At 33.9% G+C, this 20,581-nt stretch overlaps 2 protein-coding genes across 11 annotated transcripts; one reads left to right on the top strand and one right to left on the bottom strand.

Annotated features, from left to right (window-relative positions):
* The first annotated feature begins 445 nt into the window (after nt 1-445).
* On the top strand, nt 446-5,879 carry LOC133033699 (uncharacterized). Of its 6 annotated transcripts, none has more exons than XM_061108738.1 (4): nt 446-851; nt 2,486-2,567; nt 2,688-3,021; nt 3,891-5,879. In XM_061108738.1, the coding sequence occupies exon 4, from the start codon at nt 4,668-4,670 to the stop codon at nt 5,640-5,642; it is 975 nt and encodes a 324-aa protein (XP_060964721.1). In that variant the 5' UTR covers nt 446-851; nt 2,486-2,567; nt 2,688-3,021; nt 3,891-4,667; the 3' UTR covers nt 5,643-5,879. The 6 variants fall into 6 exon arrangements, with proteins under 6 accessions (XP_060964721.1, XP_060964722.1, XP_060964720.1 ...); XM_061108739.1 differs by having other exon boundaries at nt 2,468-2,567; XM_061108737.1 differs by lacking the exon at nt 2,486-2,567 and adding an exon at nt 1,100-1,355.
* Nucleotides 5,880-7,570: 1,691 nt separating this feature from the next.
* Nucleotides 7,571-10,485, bottom strand: LOC133033698 (uncharacterized). Of its 5 annotated transcripts, XM_061108730.1 has the most exons (6): nt 10,207-10,485; nt 10,067-10,123; nt 9,085-9,182; nt 8,406-8,510; nt 8,152-8,224; nt 7,571-7,971 (listed from the first exon to the last, which is right to left on the bottom strand). In XM_061108730.1, exons 1-4 carry the CDS (start codon nt 10,402-10,404, stop codon nt 8,477-8,479), a joined length of 387 nt encoding a protein of 128 aa, XP_060964713.1. In that variant the 5' UTR covers nt 10,405-10,485; the 3' UTR covers nt 7,571-7,971; nt 8,152-8,224; nt 8,406-8,476. The 5 variants fall into 5 exon arrangements, with proteins under 5 accessions (XP_060964713.1, XP_060964712.1, XP_060964714.1 ...); XM_061108729.1 differs by having other exon boundaries at nt 8,152-8,510; XM_061108731.1 differs by lacking the exon at nt 8,152-8,224.
* Nucleotides 10,486-20,581: the final 10,096 nt, after the last annotated feature.

Raw genomic sequence — 20,581 nt, 5'->3', positions numbered from 1 at the left:
AAAAATACGGTTTAAAATCTTTTACGGTACGATTTGCGGTTTTAAATTTAATAATTGTGATTTAAACCGCACCGCACTATATATTACAAAGTGACCAATTTTTACAATATAATTTTTATTCTTTTTTTAATCTAAGAATTTATATATATATATATATATATCTTTATATATTAAAAGTGTCTATCTAACGGTATTTCTTGGTTTGACAGAATATACTTAAAAATAAAAGAATATTCTGTTAAATTTAACGATTAGGTTTGATCTCCCGTTAACAAATAAACCCAATAATTAAACCAAAAAATTAAACAATCTTTTAAATATTAATAATATCTTTTTAAATTAAAAAAATCATCTTAGTCACATATCTCTCTAACAAACTTATCTTGGAGAATATTAATATATTTTTTTTTTTTTAAAAAAAAATATATTAAAATTGGCTATTTACAACTATTTTTCGATTTTTCTCTTAATTTCCTATCAACTCCGATCCCTTTCCAAAAGGACTATCAAAAGGTGTGATTCCCCATTCTATAACCATTTTTCCCTTTTTTCTCTTAATTTCTTATCAATTTCAATCCCAGAAGGACTATGAATTGGGTTAGTTGCGATTCCAAAATTCTTCATCCTCTTTCTTCATTCGAATGATTCCAGCTGTAACAATGGGTGTGCGATAAACAAATTAGTTGCGATTCTTCATCCCCATTTTCGTAGCCCTAGCTATCATTCACTCTCTCTCCCAATTTTTTCTCTAAATCGCACTCCCACCGACTGTTAGGAGTGAGATACCTTAGGACCAGCAACAATCACTTCGCCATTTCTATTACCAATCTCTTAAGTTGGGTGGTGGTGGGGTAAGTACGAACTTCATCACAATTCATCTAACCTCTTTATAAATAAAGTTGTTGTAGTCATATAAACATGAATTTTATCATGTTCTTGATTGATGTTCTTGATTCATGAATTGACATATATTGACATATATAAACAATTTTCAATCCCTGAATGAAATCAAAGACATGAAGTCAAATATCATTCTCTACCATTATTGATCCTTTTTTTATTGTAATTCTTCTTTCTTCTCTGCGATTTGTGGGTGAAGAGATCGACAAACCAAGTCTGGGTGTTGAGATACGGTACGACATGGAATGGGGAGAGGATATTGTTCCAAGATTGGGTCAATGTGGTGGCTTACGTTAGGGTTAAATGACGTGAATGATTCTGAAATTCTTCTTCCTCTTCTGCCGCTAACAATTAAGCTCAATTTTCACTGTAATCGTCATTTAACCCTAAAGATTGTGGGTGAAAGAACAACTCGACCGATTCGGCTTGCAACAATGACTACAACTCGATGGCTGGTTATTGAATTTATTCTTTAACTATTTTCTCGACTTTATTTTCTTCTTCTTTATCTTTTGTTGTGGAAAACAATGTACCTGGTTATGGATTGGGTATAGATTTACTATTTTATTAGAATGACTACCCATTAAGGTAATTTATTGCTATGATCTTCTATCTTTGGTTCAAAAAAAGTGATAGCGAGACTATGATAGAATTGGTTTGTGGCTGGTGAATAACATTGTATTCTTTTTTGTTGCTAGAATATCCAATAACTAAACATTTAGGTGATTTTGGGTCAAGTTTTGATCGATTATGATCATAGATTTGAACAAAAGTAGTGCAACCAAAGATTTTTAGCAGTAGTTCTGAGGAAAAAAGTGAAAGATGAGGGAAAGTTTGAAGTAGAAGAGAACGATGAGTTTTGAAATATAAGAAACAAAATGTGTTGCAGAGACTACTTTTCATGTACTGTGTATTATGCTTTCTTTCTTTCTTTCAAGTTTTAATGTCACAATTTGGTTTACCACAAAGTTTAACTAGGACAACCTTATAATATATATATGTGTGTGTACAGAGTACAATTGGTAATAATTTTGTGTAGATAATTCATTGATCATAAAATACATGAGAGTGTGACAAATAAGTTTGTTCTTCTTCATTGAAATATTTCACTAAGATGATGATTTTTCAGTTGTTTGTAAGATAGAAATGGTTGTGAAAATCCTTCACTATATATAATATCACTCATAATTCAGCCAACAAAATTCTTAATAAATAGGAAAAAAGGAAATGAAAAAAAAATCTTATTTATGAGTTATTTTGTGATGGAAAAGTTAAATAAAAAAGATATTAGCAAGAAGCTTAAATAGAAATGGGTTAGTAAATTATATTGGAAATATGAATTGTCTTTTGGAATCTTTTACTCTGCTATTGAGAAGACAAGTATTTGAAATTTGAATTGTCAATAGGTTCGTAATCTTTTAGTCCTTTTGAATTGGGAAGTCCTGCAGTTGTTTGGGGTATTGAAAAATGTCAGCCACTGAAGAGTAATTTGATGTATATTTAATTTGATGTATGAAGAAACAAGTTTAGTACTATTGTTTTAATTATATGCTGATTAAAAGCTTAGTTTGATAATTCATGGCAGAGATGGTGAGATTTTGTGGTTTGCCGAGTGAAGTTGTGGAAAAAATTCATGTTGTGGGTACTTGCAATAGAGCTTGTTCACGGTCATGCTCCTTTCTCAAGATACCCTCCAATGAAAATGCAAGTTTGCTCAATCTGCTAGACTATAATTACTTTAATTATAAATAGAGTTTAATCTGAATGAATTTTTAAATTGTGATTAGGTACTACTAATGACACAGCAAAGTGGACCTCCTGGCCTTCCTAATCACATTCAGAACTAATTTTTTAAACTCCCTTGTTTTCTTGTTAAATTACTACCTTTACCTTTGAAATTGTTTATTATATATTGTTGTAACATCAATATGACTACTATATAGCAATAAGTTGCAAATACTGAGGCAAAGGTATTACTATGCAATGTGGAGTGCTGATGGGACACCATATATGATGTTAATAAACATAGATGGATGCTACTTGATCGATAGAAATTTCAATTTTAGAAGGGTTAAGATGAGATTCCCATTTCCTTGCAAACACACAAACCATGACCATGAGGTATATATATATCTATATATATCATATATAATCCGAAAGAAATTCATACAAACAGAAGAGAATGTTTGGGTTTGTGACTTATTTTGTGCAGTGATAGTGAGCCAATTTTAGTTGACATTTACTTACTTTATTGCATATTTGTCTTTGTTCGCGATATTATGTGGAAAATCCGGTTTAGTTTAGCGGAAAGAATGAGGCTTTACTAATAGGAGCACTTGTTACGATTACATGATTTTCTTTTATTAATCTTGATTAGCATTAATAAGCTATATCTATTTGTATTTGCTATTTTTTTTCCCGTGTTCTCTCTTTAATTATAATGTTCAGTCTATAATTACATGACTTTTGGGTACAATAATTAAGTGTGTAGCCACTTGGGGATAGCTCAAGTGGTTGGGTGTGTGAGTGTGTAAGAGATGTATAGCGGGATGGGTTGAAATTCCTATTATAACATTTGAATAACAATGTGTATATTATAGGTTTATATACACAATTATGACATTCTTAACAAGTTTACTTTCATAAAATATGTCGTTTATAAAATAATTTATAATTAGTTACCGAATTCTTAAATAAAAACCACTAGAACTTAAATAAAACAAATATTTACGTGGCTCGCCACGTAACTTTCACCTAGTATTATATAAAATGTGGCTATATAACAAAATTCTAGAAATTATTGGGTGACTTTTTTTTTTTTTTTAAAATTTTGTATTCAAAAATAATATTTATTATGTTAAACTAAACGTCTTTCATTAAGTTTTTTAATATATATATATATATTATATATAAATTAAATTCATATAAAGTAACTTTACAATCGCAATATGTTAAACCCTAAAATATAAATTAAACTTTTCAATTGGCAGCCGAAGATGGTATACGATTGAAGCCTACCTCTGCTGTAATTCATCTTCTCTTCCTCTGCTTTCTATCTACAAAATAATAAATAAGTTCATTTTTTTTCCAAGTTTCTAATATGAATTTGAAGGAACAGTAAATATATGTGTTGGATCTTTTGTTTTTTTTTTTTTGAACTGATATATGTTGGATCTTAAATATAAATATATATATAATATATTTTTTGATATACGAAGGAAATTTCGAAATCATTTTTTTTTGTGGAAATCGATTTTCAGAATAGGAAAGTTAGTGAAAGTTAGCAGGAGGAACAAAGCTCATGACGAAATTGTGACTCTATACAAGGTATATATTAATTTGAATTGAAAGCTTGCCTTCTTTGTTTTTTATTCATTTTCTTTAGTACGTTGTTATTTCTTGGGTTAAATTGTTCTTCTATTATTTTTTTTTCCTTTCGTATTTGGTGGATCGCATGAAAAGTTTGCCATAAACTTTTATAAATAATTCTCATTGATGAAAATAATTTTGACTAATTTTATCAAGAATTAGTTATAGAATCAGTTAGATTCTATTGTCGGTTATGTTAGTTAGACTGTGTCAGTAATGTTAGTTGGTTTTGTTATCTCTCTGTATTCATTCTCTGCCTATATAAGGCTCTCTATTGTATTTCTCTGTTCTAATATGGTATCAGAAGAAATTGCCTAAATCTTCAAGCTTTTTCACGCTTTCATCCATGGTGAGGACACGAGCAACTATCTTGGCTACTTCCACCGATCCCGTGGTCGATGCCCCTGCTCCGATCGATCCCCAACCATCTTCAGACTTCCGCTGATAACAATAACAATCAAGCTCAGTCACCAGCTCCTCCACCTGTTCAACAAACTCAACCCGATCGTCCTGCCTACGAGGACATCAGAAGTCCCTATTATCTGAGTAATGCAGACCATCCGGGGCTCGTTCTTGCTACTCCAATTCTTACAGATCGAAACTTCCAACCATGGCGCAGAGACTTCAAGATCTCCATTGGAGCCCGCAATAAAACTCCATTTCTTGAAGGTATACTCCCTCAACCCCCTCCTAATGATTCTCTCTTTGGTTCTTGTATCCGATGTAACCAAATGGTTATGTCTTGGATCTTACATTCGATCTCACCTGAGATCAAAAGCAGCATCATGTACCTTGACACTGCTGCCGAGATGTGGACAGTATTACACAATCGATTTAATCAAGGAAATGGGCCAAGAATCTTTGAGCTCAATGAAACCCTTACTTATCTTCATCAAGGGGAAGATTCTCTTAGCTCTTACTTCACTAAACTCACGACCATTTGGGATGAAATTCATCAATTGAGGCCAAAAATTCCCTGCACTTGTGCTGCAGCAACTCAGTCCCAAGATCATACTAATCATGATCAAGTCCTTCAATTTCTTAAAGGACTTAATGAAACTTACCATGCTGTTCGTGACCAGCTATTACTCCTTGACCCTTGTCCCCCTCTCAACAAAGTTTTTTCAAAGACTGTCCATCAAGAACGCCAAAGAACCATTGGCCATCGAACCATCCCCACCTTTGCTGCCACTGCTACTTCCACACCAGCAGCCAATAACACAGATCCTGCCCCTGCTGCTAATCAGACTTCAAGAAACAAAAAGCCCTGTCCAATGTGTACCCACTGTCAAAAATCTGGGCATTATAAGGACAAATGCTATTTTTTTTTTGCATGGTTTTCCTCCAGGATATGGCACTCGAAAGCCAACTGATCCATCAACTGTTGGGTTTTATGCCCTAAATAAAACTCATTTCAATATAATCAGATTTACTTATTAATATAGATCAGAAATAACATTTAATGTTGCATGGTTCACATGATTTATTTCATGATTATATGTACATAATGTATAAATTCATCTGAAACCCTTTTCACATACTTGATCCTGTTTATTGTGTTGTCAACACATTGGAAAGTAAACATGACTATGTGAATAAAGATTCCTAGATTTATCAGACATAGGGTTTTACTGATATGATAATCTACAACAGAGTTTACTTGAATTTGGAGAAATGCTATGTTCTTTCCAAAGCATTGGTTAAAGTAAAGCTCAGGTTGGATGCATGGAGTATGCATCGGAAGGGACCGATATTGAACTTTGACTTAGATTTATTAAACTTACCATAATATCTATTCAAGTCAATATCGCCTAGTTGATCCTAGATCAAATGATCTTAATCCTGTTATGATTAGGCTCAATCTCAGGAGGCTATTCGTGTTCTTTGATTTGTTAGTTAAGCCTACTTTTAGGTCAGGGTGATACGTACATTTTGGGAACACGGTAGTGCAATTGAGTGAGAGCGCTAACATAAACATGGAATCTATAGCTTCTATCTGGCGAATAGTAAGTAAAGGATGATCTCCTTCGAGCTTGACCAAACGAAAATAAATGGTGGAGATCTCATTTCACATAAGCTGAAATATCATTTATACGGGGTTAAGTGTTTTAAGGATTAAATACATTGTAGGGTGTAATGGTAATCTAATCCCTTTACAGTGTAGATCATTCATATAGAGGATCATTGATCAAATTAGGATTATAACAATGGATAACTAATGATGTGTCTATATGGTGGAACATATAGAGCATTCTATATACTGAGAGTGCAATTCTAATTTCTATGCGTGGATTCAACGAAGAATTAATAAGTCAGTGAATTTAGGTTATAAATTCTTGATCTGCTTATTGGAAGCTCGGTTATATAGACCCATGGTCCCCACACTAGTTGAGATAATATTGCTTGTAAGACTCATATAATTGGTTTTGATTAATCAATTATAATTCTCAATTTAGACTATGTCTATTTGTGAATTTTTCACTAAGTAAGGGCGAAATTGTAAAGAAAGAGTTTTAGGGGCTTATTTATTAATTATGATACTTTGTATGGTTCAATTAATAAATATGATAAATGACAATATTATTTAATAATTATTTATAGTTATCACTACTACAAAAAATACACTTTTCGTCGGTTTTTAAGTATCATTTAAAGAATTTGCGTCGGTTTTTTAAACCGGCGTATATTCCGCAGTCGCAAATAGTTTTTTATTAGCGTCGTTTTTAAAATGATGCAAAAAACAATTAGCTTCATTTAAAAACCGTCGCAAAATATACATTCTTCTTTTATATTTTCTGCGTCAGTTTGGAAATGACGCAAAATCATTTGTGGCATTTCAAAACCATCACTAAAAAATTATATCGTCGGTTATAAAATGACACATAAATTGCTGAAATACTTTTTTTTTTCACCTATTGCGTCAGTTATAAAATGAAGCATAAATGTAAGTTAGGAAAAATTACAATTTTTCTTGTAATTTTCTCCACCTATATTATCAAATTATAGAATGATTTATATAATAATTTACTAAATTGGTACCTTAATTACTCATCAATATAATACAATTGGTACCTTAGAGAATTGAGAACATAAAATTTCAGTGAAATAAAAGTGCATAGATAGATGGCAGTAGTAACATGTCCACATAAAATTCTACTATTGTCTACCTGATTCAAATTAAAGAAGTAAATACTCTTACCACTCCCACTAGAGTTCTAGCACAACGGTCACACAACAAAGCTAATATGCGAATTAATGTCTTCTTTATTCACTGTATTCTCCCACATGACCCTTTTCCTACTTCAAATAATTAAACTATCTTCATATTGAATCATTTCAGTTTGTTAGTTAGAACAATAACACAGTAATGTTTCAATAGACAAATTTTAACCAGAATCTCAAGCTTGCTTCCTAATTTCTTCTAAAGACTACAAATATATCTTTCTTTAAATATTCACAAGAACAAAACGGAAGAAAGAAAATTACATTTCTAACGAAATTCGCTCAGCTAAAAAACGGTAAGATAAGTGAATCAAAAGCAAAGCACAAAAGATGGAAACGAATCAAAATACCCTTCCATAAGCATTGATAAGGCCATTGGCAAGTAGATCAGCAACATCTTTCTTCAAAAATTTCTGAGTTGCATTTTCCTTTCTCCTTATTACATCAATTCGAGTCTTGGTCAATTTAATCGACGATTTACTGCCAAAACAAAAAAAAAATAAAAATTAACAATAACATACATATGCACCTACAAAATCCACAAATACATATATTCAGAAACAATAATAATAATAATAATAATAATAATAATAATAATAATAATAATAATAATAATAATAATAATAATAATAATAATCAATCTAAGATCGAATCGCAAACCATTTGGAAGTAAAACCCCGACCAAGAAGCTCGTTCTACATCTCCGATCCTCGCCTTTGTAGGACTCAGTGACCTTTATCACCACAGCTCAATAAAAATAAATAAATAAACTCAAAATGCAACAATCTCCATTAACGAAGCTCACATTGCCAAACCCACAAAAAACCCAGTAACACATTCTGTTCTAAATATAAAATAAATTTATACACATCATATCAAATATATGTGGGTGTACACACTGAGAAACACCATACCTGCTGGTCTTTTTTACCGAACACATTCTTTTTCTTTATCTTTCTTGTCCTTCCTCTGTGTTCCAAATGATTTAAAAGTTGCTGTGTGAGCTTTTCTGCCATGTCCTATGTAAATTAACAAAGAACAGCAAAATTAAAAATTATTTTTTTTGAAAAAAAAAAACTGATAAGAATACCTTCCAAAACATTGAAATTAATAAAAATTCACCTCACAAATCTCCACGACATATACAATTAAAGTTGACTTCTACATTCTCTTTATAAATATCAATCCAATTTGGCTCTCTCTCAAAACGCTTAATTAGTATTCAAACCTCATCGGGCCAATTACTAGCTAGCTACTAAGTTACATATGTATGACATAACCTAAACAATTGATTTTTCTTAAGATTTGACTAACTATTATAATCAATTAATTAAGAATAAAAATTACTTGGCATCTTCAAAAGATATATATTTCTAATTTCTAAAGAGATCATTACAATATCCAAACACTAAATTTTAACAGGTTAAAGACTATATGTTAATTAATGGGACATGTTAATTACACTACACTTTGAATTTTTTTTAGTGTTGTCACTCATACCATTACATGAAATTAAATGTGTTTTTATCAGATTTGTTTGTGGAATGAGTTATCTATATAATTAAATAGAGGTAGGCAGGTAGCCAAACTTACTGTGTCTCTTCTATAGAACTGAAGGCCTCATGGTTGAATTTCATGGTAGGGATTGCAGCAACCAAAACAGGTTCAAGACCACTACCCTGGTGCTCTAGCTGCCAGCAAACAATAAAAGCTTCAAATCCAGATATTTCCAAATTAAAACACTAATAGATTGAAAGAAAGAAAAAAGAAAAATGCTAAAACGTCAAGATCAACACAAGGAATAGAAAAATGCAACTTTGAATTTATCTCACAAAGCCTCCTACAAGTAGGGTATAAATATAGATACCAGGAAGTCAACCAATGTCATAATCTATCTATATTTAGTTAATCACAAAAACAGAGCAAGCAATCTTTAGAAAGTGAATTTATTTGTCCTAAATCTTCGTTAAATATTTCAGCTATATTCCAACTTCAACAATGTCTTAATAATTTTCAGCTAAAAAAGTAAATCTTATTTTCTAAGATTCGTTTCTTTACAAAGTGAATTTGTTTGTCCTAAATCTTTCTTATCTTTTTTATGCTTATTGAGACCGATACAACATATGGCACAGTGAAAGAGCCTTCATCATTCCAAAGAGAATAAAAATAGAAGAAAAGTTTCATCAACAGTGGAAGAAAACATACATAATAAGCTAGCTAAAGGTGGACATAACATGCCCAAAAAGAAAACACAATAACTAAAGTCAGTTGTGTTCCCACCTCCACCAAAAAAAAAAAAAGATTTTGTAGTGGTAGCGGATAGAGATGTGAACTACAGTACTATTCCAACTCAAAAAGTACTCTTCTTTAGTTTCTAATACCTGCAAAACAGAATAAGGGCACAATCATGTATTCGAGAAGAAACCATAAATTGATTGATTATCAAAATTAAAATTTCAATTTCACTATTCTGAAAAGTGAATCAAAAAGCGATTCAGTCCAAAATTACAGATTTTACAACCATTAAATTAATTAAAAATAATATATAAAGGGATCGAAATTTCATCGAACTTACCTTTCTACCCTCGTCAAAGAAGAGAGGCTGATCACAGAGAGAGAAGTAGAGATCCTTCTTCGTTAGAGTACGACGATGATAATCAGAATCGACGATAACCAGAATTTTTAATTTTTAAAAATAAATAAATATATATATACCTGAATATATAGGGTTATTTTGTGCGAGCTTGGCCTGAGCAGAAACGACAATGTTAGGGGCTGAGCTTGGCCCGAACGGAGAAGAGAACGGGAGCGAGAGGAGAGCTGGGATTGGGGTGGAGTGTTGCGTCGATGACCAGAACTTAGAGAAGAGGGATCGGGGCGAGCAGTGGGGTTTGGGCGAGCTTTGATCGCCATTCATGGGGTTTGGGGTTAGGGCAGAGTGAGAGAGAGAGAGAGAGTAGCGAGATGTGTTTTTGCAAAATGAAACTTTGAATAGAATTAGGGATTTTGTAAATATCTCAACTTTATTGCGACTGTTAGTAACAGACGAATAAAACAAATATTTTTTTAAATAAAAAATTACATTTCCCGTCAGTTAATATTTTAGCGTCCGATATACAATCGACGCAAACTACTAATTGTTTGCGTCTGTTAGAAACTGACGCAATAACTCAGCCCCTATTTTTTGCGTCGGTCCTCGATGTTGACCGTCATGTTGACCGACGCAAATTATGATGTTTGTAGTAGTGTATTAAATAGTTAGAATTGGCATTTAAATGGTTGAATTAGAAAATTGGCGTTTTTGAGAAAATCAGATGCAGAAAAGATAAAACTGCAAAATTGCAAAAAGTGAGGCCCAAATCCACTTGTATAGGGCCGGCCACTTTTGTAGGGAATTTAAACTGATAATTTCATTATTTTAATGCCAAATAATTCAAACCTAACCCTAGTGGAATGCTATAAATAGATAGTGAAGGCTTCAGGAAAACTGACACTTCTGATTCAAAAAAACCTGAGCCTTCTCTCTCCCTATCTGGCCGACCACCCCCTCTCTCTTTCTTCCCTCTTGAATTTTGAAATTCTTAGAGTGAGAATAGTGCCCACACACATCAAGTGATACCTCAATCATTGTGAGAAAGATCGTGAAGAAAGACTTTCAGCAAGAAGGAGTTTCAACAGTAAAGAATCAGAGAAAGAGATCCAGGTTCAGATATTGATAATGCTCTGCTACAGAAAGGAATTATAGGCTAGATATCTGAACGGAAGGAGTCATATTATTCCGCTGCACCCAATGTAAGGTTTACTAAACTTTATATGTGTTTATTTCATTGTTTTAGAAAGTTCATATTTAGGGTGTTAATCAACATACTTGTGAGTAGATCTAAGATCCTGGTAAAATAATTTCCAACATCAACTTCAAGAAAACTAGACCAGAATTCAACAAATTGGGCTCCTCAAACCATGCAGATTTCCACTCCTAGCATTGATATCTCCCAGTCTCAACTTACCAATACTCAATGCCAACAAATCATCAATATGTTAACTCAACAACTCCAACCTACAACACTCCACAGCAGAATATATGGATATGCAGTTCAAAGATCATTTAACTGAACTTGGAATTGAATCCCAATATACTGCTCCAAGCACTCCACAGCAGAATGGAATTGCAGAAAGAAGAAATCGCACTCTCTTAGAAATGGTTAGGTCTATGCTGAGTTATTCAACTCTGTCTACGTCCTTCTGGGGATATGCTATTCAAATGGCAAACGACATTTTAAATGTTGTTCCATCTAAAGCAGTCCCTAAGACACCCGTCGAACTATGGAATGGTCGTACACCTAGTGTACGCCATTATAGGATTTGGGGGTGCCCTGCTCACGTCTTAAGAAAGAAAGAAGGCAAACTGGAATCGCGAACTGAAGTTTGCATGTTTGTCGGAAATTCTAAAGAGACTAGGGGTGGACTATTCTATAGTCACAAGGATAACAAAGTGTTTGTTTCTACAAATGCTACTTTCCTTGAAGATAACTATATGAAAGACAATAAATCGAAAAGTGAAATTGTATTAGAGGAAATGCTCACAGATACTGTTCCTTCAAATGTACCATCCTCTTCTACTCAAGAAGAGGAACATCCCACTCCCTCAGTTGTAGCAACAGAGAAAACTACTACCAAAGCTACTGTTCAGAAGGTCACCGCTCCTCGTCGTAGTGGGAGGGTTTCTACAAAACCATCTCGTTATGGCTTGGATGGTGAAATCAATATGGTCGTTGGTAACGGTATTGATGACGACCCATTAACCTATAAACAGGCAATGGCAAGTCCGCAACGGAAGCGATGGTCAGCCGGTATGGATTCAGAAATGGATTCCATGGAAAAGAACAAAGTCTGGGAATATGTAGAACCACCTGATGATTTTCGTCCAATTGGATGTAAATGGGTCTACAAGAAGAAAAGAGGTGCTGGAGGCGAAGTTGAAACTTTCAAAGCTAGACTGGTCGCCAAGGGTTATACCCAAAGAGAAGGTGTGGACTATGAGGAAACTTTTAGTCCGGTTGCCATGCTCAAATCTATCCGAATTCTTCTCTCCATAGCCGCCGCTTTAGATTATGAAATTTGGCAAATGGATGTCAAGACAGCTTTTCTTAATGGGCTTCTTGAAGAAACCATCTATATGGAGCAACCAGAAGGTTATGTTCTTCCTGGGCAGGAGAATAAAGTTTGCAAATTAAATAGGTCCATATATGGACTTAAGCAAGCTTCTCGCTCATGGAATAAAAGGTTTGATGAGATCATCAAAACCTACGGCTTTCATCAGAATGAAGATGAACCTTGTGTTTACCAACTCAAGGAAAACCAAGTAGTAGTATTCCTGGTCCTTTATGTTGATGACATTTTGATCATTGGCAACAATGTCAAGAAAATGACTCACATCAATGAATGGCTTGACACTCAATTCGACATGAAAGACTTGGGTGAGGCAGCCTATGTTCTTGGTATTCAGATTGTCAGAAACCGAAAGAACAGATCCCTTGCTCTCTCTCAAACAGCTTACATTGACAAAGTTCTAGAGAGATTTTCCATGACCAATACCAATGGGGCAAACATGCCCTCTAGACATGGTATCCGTCTATCTAAGGAACAGTGTCCTACTAATCCTCAAGAGATAGAAGACATGGCAAAAATTCCTTATGCTTCTGCACTTGGAAGTCTAATGTATGCTATGCTATGTACTAGACCTGACATATGCTATGCAGTTGGAATCGTGAGCAGGTATCAGTCAAATCCAGGACGGGTACATTGGAATGCTGTTAAGTATATTTTGAAATACTTAAAGAGTACAAGAGATTATGTATTAGTCTACAAGGGTGGTGCTTTAAATCCCTTAGGCTATACAGACTTAGATTTCCAGGGATGTCTTGAAGACAGGAAATCTACATCTGGGATGGTGTTTACCCTTGGGGGTGGAGCAGTGGTTTGGATAAGTGCTAAACAAACTGCGATTTCGGATTCTACCATGGAGGCAGAATACATAGCTGCGACTGAAGCAGCTAAAGAGGTTGTCTTGCTTAGGAAGTTCTTCACCAGTATCGGTGTAGTTCCTGGAATGGAAAGGCCTCTAGTCCTGCTTTGTGATAACAATGGAGCTATAGCCAACAGTAAGGAACCTCGGAGCCACAAGAGAAGTAAGCATATAGAAAGAAAGTATCATATTATCAGAGAATATGTGGCAAGAGGGGATGTACTGGTGGAGAAAGTGGATACGCAGGATAACTTGGCTGATCCATTCACCAAAGTCTTGGCAGTAACTTCATTCGAAAAGCACCGTCTGAATTTAGGATTAATTGAAATGTACTGATTTGTTTTATATTTGTGCAAGTGGGAGTTTGTTGGGTTTTATGCCCTAAATAAAACTCTGTTTCAATGTAATCCAGATTATTCAATATCAATAAAGTAACAGAAGTATTTTTTCATTCATTTGTGTATGTTTTGGTTCACTTCATCAATTGCTTGTCTATTTGATTTATAAATTCATCCAAACCCCTTTTCACATACTTGATCATGTTTATTGTGTTGTCAACACAGTGGAAAGTAAACATGACTATGTGAATAAAGTATTCCTAGATTTATCAGAACACTGGGTTTTACTGATATGACAATCTACAACAGAGTTTACTTGTAACGTCCTCGCTTCAAGCCTCCATTGGGCCCTTACACCCACGGACTAATGGCTCTTATACACGAGTACGCCACTCTGGCTACTTCCTGGATTGATGACTGACCCTACAGACCAACACGAGTGTTTTCAGCGTGCTTTGTCCTCACTCACACGCATCCTGGGAAAACTTCCCAGGAGGTCACCCATCCTTGAAATTGCTCCAGGCCAAGCACGCTTAACTGTGGAGTTCTTTCGAGATGGGCTACCGAAAAACAAGATGCACCTTGTTGATATAGGTAGTACCAATCAATCCATTTAAGCTCTCTTCAACTGTGTAGTCCCATACCTACACAGTCTCAGAATCATCCCACTTGACCTTCCCCAGGCGGTGTGGGATTGCACAGCTTACCCGGTATTTCCCCTTACGGATCACGAGACTACTGACTGTCACAATCACCCCCCCTTACGGGGTCCGACGTCCTCGTCGACCACACTTCCGGCTGGGTCAAGGCTCTGATACCATTTGTAACGTCCTCGCTTCAAGCCTCCATTGGGCCCTTACACCCACAGACTAATGGCTCTTATACACGAGTACGCCACTCTGGCTACTTCCTGGATTGATGACTGACCCTACAGACCAACACGAATGTTTTCAGCGTGCTTTGTCCTCACTCACACGCATCCTGGGAAAACTTCCCAGGAGGTCACCCATCCTTGAAATTGCTCCAGGCCAAGCACGCTTAACTGTGGAGTTCTTTCGAGATGGGCTACCGAAAAACAAGATGCACCTTGTTGATATAGGTAGTACCAATCAATCCATTTAAGCTCTCTTCAACTGTGTAGTCCCATACCTACACAGTCTCAGAATCATCCCACTTGACCTTCCCCAGGCGGTGTGGGATTGCACAGCATACCCGGTATTTCCCCTTACGGATCACGGGACTACTGACTGTCACATTACTTGCATTTGGAGAAATGTTATGTTCTTTCCAGAACATAGGTTAAAGTAAAGCTCAGGTTGGATGCATGGAGTATGCATTGGAATGGACCGATATTGAACTTTGAATTAGATTTTTGAAACTTACCGTAAATATCTATTCAATTCAATATCATAAGTTGATCCTAGATCACATGATCGAAATCCTGATATGGTTAGGCTCAATTTCAAGAGTATTATTCGTGTTCTTTGATTTGTTAGTTAAGCCTAATCTTTAGTCAGGGCAATACATACATTTTGGGAACACGGTAGTGCGATTGAGTGGGAGCGCTAACATAAATATGGAATCTATAGCTTCTATCTGGCGAATAGTAAGCAAAGGGTGATTTCCTTCGAGCTTAACCAAACAAGATAAATGATTGAGTACTCATTTCACTTAGTTTAAATATCATTTATACATGGTTAAGTGTTTTAAGGATAAAATACATTGTAGGGTGTTACGGTAATTTAGTCCCTTTACAGTGTAAATCATCCATATAGAGGATCATTGATCACATTAGGATTATAACAATGGATAACTAATGATGTGTCTATATGGTGGAACATATAGAGCATTCTATATACTGAGAGTGTAATTCGGAGTTCTATGTGTGGATTCAACGAAGAATTAATAAGTCAGTGAATTTAAGTGGTAAATTCTAGATCTGCTTATTGGAAGCTCGGATATATAGACCCATGGTCCCCTCACTAGTTGAGATAATATTACTTGTAAGACTCATTTAATTGATTTTAATTAATCAATTAAAAATTCTCAAGATAGACTTGTCTATTTGAGAATTTATCACTTATTAAGGGCAAAACAGTAAATAGAGATTTTGGAGGGCATATTTATTAATTAGGAAACTTTAATTAGTTTCATTATTAATAAAATAAATGACAATATATTATTTGATAATTAATTTTAATTATTAAATAATTAGATTTGACATTTATGTGGTTGAACAAAGGAATTGGCAGTTTTTGACAAAACAGGAAACTATCAGTGTAGGAAAAGGAAAGTTGGAAAAGTGGCAAGCCTTGTTTCCACAATGCCTAGGTCGGCCACTTAGCTTCCCTTTTCCCTTTGATTTTTTCAATATTAAATGTCAATTAATTCAATCATAGCCCTGGGTGGTCTTCTATAAATAGAAGGCAAAGGCTTCAGAGTTGAAAACAACTGAACAACTGATACACAACATTATTCTGACAGAATTTTCTCTCTGAAAATTCTCTCTGAGCCGCCACCCTCTCTCTCTCTCTTCCTTCACTGTTTCGAAATCTATAAGTGCTAGAGTAGTGCCCACACACATCAAGTAATTAATCATAGTGAGGAAGGCTGTGTAGAATTCAGAAACAACAAAGAAGGACTATCAGGCTCAGATCTTGATTATACTCTGCTACAGAAAGGAATCAAGGGTTAGAGATCTGAGTGGGAGGAGACATATATTCCGCTGCACCCAATGTAAGATTTCTGATACTCTTATGTGTTTAATTTTCTATCGTTTTAGAAGTTCATATTTAGGTTGTTAAATCAACATACTTGTGAGTAGATCTAAGTTCCTGGTAAAATAACTTCCAACAACTTGTATCAGAGCCATGGTAATTGATTTGCTTGCATGAAATTTGGACTTAAAACGATTTGCTTGTTTTTTGGATGGTATCATGTTGCTTTGAGTGTCATATTGATTTTGATTGTTGTTTTGTGAATTCTGGGAAAAATAGTTACTTTTCTGTCTCTGTAATTATTTTTATTGGATAGTTTGGAAAATTCTAAGCAATTTACCTTTTTACAGTACTCGATTTCGATTTAATTTGAATTAGTTATGAATTTTCTAAAATTGGAAAAATCGGGATGATGAGCACCCTCATCACGCGCGCGGAATGGCTGCAAGCAGCCTTCCTGCGCCGTGATTCCTCGGCGTGCAACCCCTGGGCGCGCGCGGATGAGCATGCATGGCATGACATCTGTACAGTTCATCCAATTTTTCAATTTTTTTTTTCGATTTTTCATGCTATTTCATGGAATTAAATTCTGATTTTTTGTGTAGTTTTGTATGTTGATTTTTGTTTTTCAAATTTCAAATCTAATCATCAGAAATAAATTGATTTTATTTTTTAAAATTAATTTTAGATATTAGTGTAATTTGATTTTGAAAATAGGAAAAATCAAGTTTTGCTTACCTCTTTTCTTATTTCCTTTAAAATTTGATTATTTTATTTTTTTTAAGGTCAGATATTAATTTTTTTTGGTAACTTGACCTTAATTAAAATAAGATCAAAATAATCATGATAATTTTAAAAGAGAAAATAAGGTATTTTTGTTAACTTTTAAATTTTGTTATTTTTTAATTAAATTAAATTGTAAAACAAGAAAAGGGTATGTATTTACCATTTTCTATTTTATTATTTGATTTATTAAATAACATGAAATTTAAAAGGAAAGTTAGCAATTTAATTTTGAAATGACATTTAGGTTACCCAAAACCTAATTTTTCAAAATGGTAGGTTTAATTTTAATTTTATTTTCGAAATAAATGTTTAAAATTAAATAAATCCTACATCCAACTATCCAAATCTAACCTTGTTGTAGGAGTATGTGTTTTAGATTGTTTGTAAGTTTTCTAAAACCTATTATTGCTTGATTTAAATTGCCTTGGTTAACTTGATGATAGATCCTATGATCTAATTTTAACCAAAGGTTCAATTGATGATAGATCAAGTAAATAATTTGTAACAGGTAATTTTTACAAACTTCTTTCATCTGTGTATGACCTAGCAACATGATAGGATCCATCCAAGTGTGTATGCCTGTGTGAGCCTATATGTTTAATTTCTGTTATAGATACATATAGGTTGTTGTTGCTAAATAAAATATCATAACTGATAGATTTTATTTAGGCTCATTTAGTAGTGAGCCTATTCAATTAATAACAGTTGTTCATTTTAAGGTTAAATTCCTCTCTTTTGGGCCTTGTGTGAGAGTTGGGAGCCTTAGAAGTGGGTACGACATACTGGACCCAGCCCCCCCTCACATGAACAACCCAAATTGTGAAGGCCCATTTGCCTAATTTGGATAACTGTGCTAGGTTAATTATATTAGTTTGACCTAATAAAAATTGATTAGCAACATAATTAATTTCATTCTTCCTTGAAATTAATTTAAGAAAAACATAGTTTGAATAGTTATATTCTGGAAAGCTATATGTATTTTTCTTGTTTTTAATTAAATATGGAATTATAACCATATAAATTCTTTCTGAATCTTAATTTTATAATTTCATTAAATATTCCTATTTAAGTTGAGATTTAGTTAAATCTATCAAATCAACTTAGATTTGAATATTTTTGAATTCCCTATTATAAATTAAGTTGAGGAATTTTGGGAATTGGTTATTAAGATTCTTTAGATATTTTTTAAGTTGACATTTTATAAATATGGGAACTTAAAATGGAATATCTTCTAAATTAAGTGGTTACTACTTAATTGGTAATATTTAATTAAGTCATTGATTGAAGAATATTTAAGTTGGGTATTTAGATTCTTCTAAACAACTTAAATAAGATATTTTTCAAAATTATTCCATTTTGAAATTTAATTAAAGTTTTACTTTAATTTGTAATATTTCATTATTGAGATATGGAATATAAATGATTAAACAAAATACATTTTTTTAAATAATGAGCTTTAATCAAGAGAAATTCGATCTCCATTGCTGGTTTTACATAGCTATTGTTTTAGGGAGTAATCCTCCCTAATGGAGGAACGTTCATTAGCAAGTTAGCACCGTTTAATCTCGATAGATAAGTATTCTACTAAATTTTTTTAATATGGTTTATGACCACCCTAATGGTGGCGACTGTATAAGACTTACAAGAGTGCGAAACAATGGTAGAAGCTCATAAGATAGAATTGCCTTGACTCTCGCCTAAACGGGACAACGCTAAATTCTAATCTTGATCGAATAAAAGGTTGCTAGAATGTTTGACATTTTAGATGAATTGACAACTCTATTCAATGGATGATGCTTTGACTCTCGCCTAAACGGGACACTGTATCAGTTCGTTGGAAACATTGGAAAATAAACTATGTTAGATTTAGTATTTTTATAACATATGTGATTATTTGTTTTCTGAACCTGTGTATGAATTTATAGAACCAAAACCTTACTTCTGTTTATTGATATGTTGTAGTGCCAATATGTATAACCCTCATCCCGATCCACTCCTAGTTAGTATCTTTGCAAAAGAACTCAATAGTGTGAAAATGCATCCTGGTAGTTGCATTAACTCGCACCTATTGTTGATGAATCTGAAATTCCAAAAGGCAAATCTACTAGAAATTGATTTATCAAAGGAACAATGGGTAAGATTCATACTTTATAGTCTTCCTCGGGAGTATGACAGTTTTGTTCTATATTACTTATTGAACAATCCTCACTCCTCCGACATGGACAAACTCGAGACTGAGTTGAGGGCCCATGAGCGGAATCTGATTGCAATGGGACCTCCTGGTATTGCAAACTTTAATCAGAGGAAGAAGATTAAGCATGAGGGCTCTAACAAAGCTACTTCTTCAAGTACAATTATCAGACATCATGTTCTATGTGCGAATTGTAATGGAAAGGGACATATAGAAGAACAATGTCCCAGGCTTCTAGACAATTCAAATGAAGGTGATGCTTTTGTATTTGAATCATGTGTTTTAGAGAACAACAAATCCACCTGGATTGTTGATTCTGGATCTACTAACCATGTATGTTCTTCATTGCAGCTGCTTGAAACTTGGGAGAATCTTCACCCAGATGAGTTAAAGCTTAAAGTTGGAAATGGTGAGTTGGTATCAGTTAAAGCAAGAGGAACAGCCCGAATCAAGTTTAATTCTAAGAAGTTTTTACTTTTAGAGAATGTTTTATATATTCCTAATTTTAGTAGAAACTTGATTAGCGTTTCATGTTTACAAACACTTTATTATATATTGAATTTTTCGAGTTCAAATTGTTCAATTTCTCGTAATGGATTTCATATATGTGTTGCAAACATGGAACGAGGGCTTTATGTTTTAAGACCTGATACTCAAATCTCACTAAATACTGAACTTTTCAATGTAGCTAAACCTAAAAGCCTTAAGAGAAAAGAGATTGATAATGATGATCAAACTTATCTATGGTATTTACGTTTAGGTCATATAGGTTTTGATAGACTCAATAGGCTAACGAAAGACGATCCATTGAAAAATGTCGTCTTAGGGGAACTGCCAGTCTGCGAGTCTTGCGTAGAAGGAAAAATGACCAAACGTTCTTTCTCTGCGAAGGGAGAGCGTGCCAAAGAACCCCTAGGGTTAGTACATTTAGATGTTTGCGGACCGCTGAATGTAAAAGCCAGAGGAGGTTATGAGTATTTCGTCACTTTCATTGACGATTTCTCTAGATATAGTTTTCTTTACCTAATGCAAA

This window comes from Cannabis sativa, chromosome 1, assembly GCF_029168945.1.
Source record: "Cannabis sativa cultivar Pink pepper isolate KNU-18-1 chromosome 1, ASM2916894v1, whole genome shotgun sequence".
NCBI lineage: Eukaryota > Viridiplantae > Streptophyta > Magnoliopsida > Rosales > Cannabaceae > Cannabis > Cannabis sativa.
This window is presented reverse-complemented; position numbering and strand designations above follow the sequence as displayed.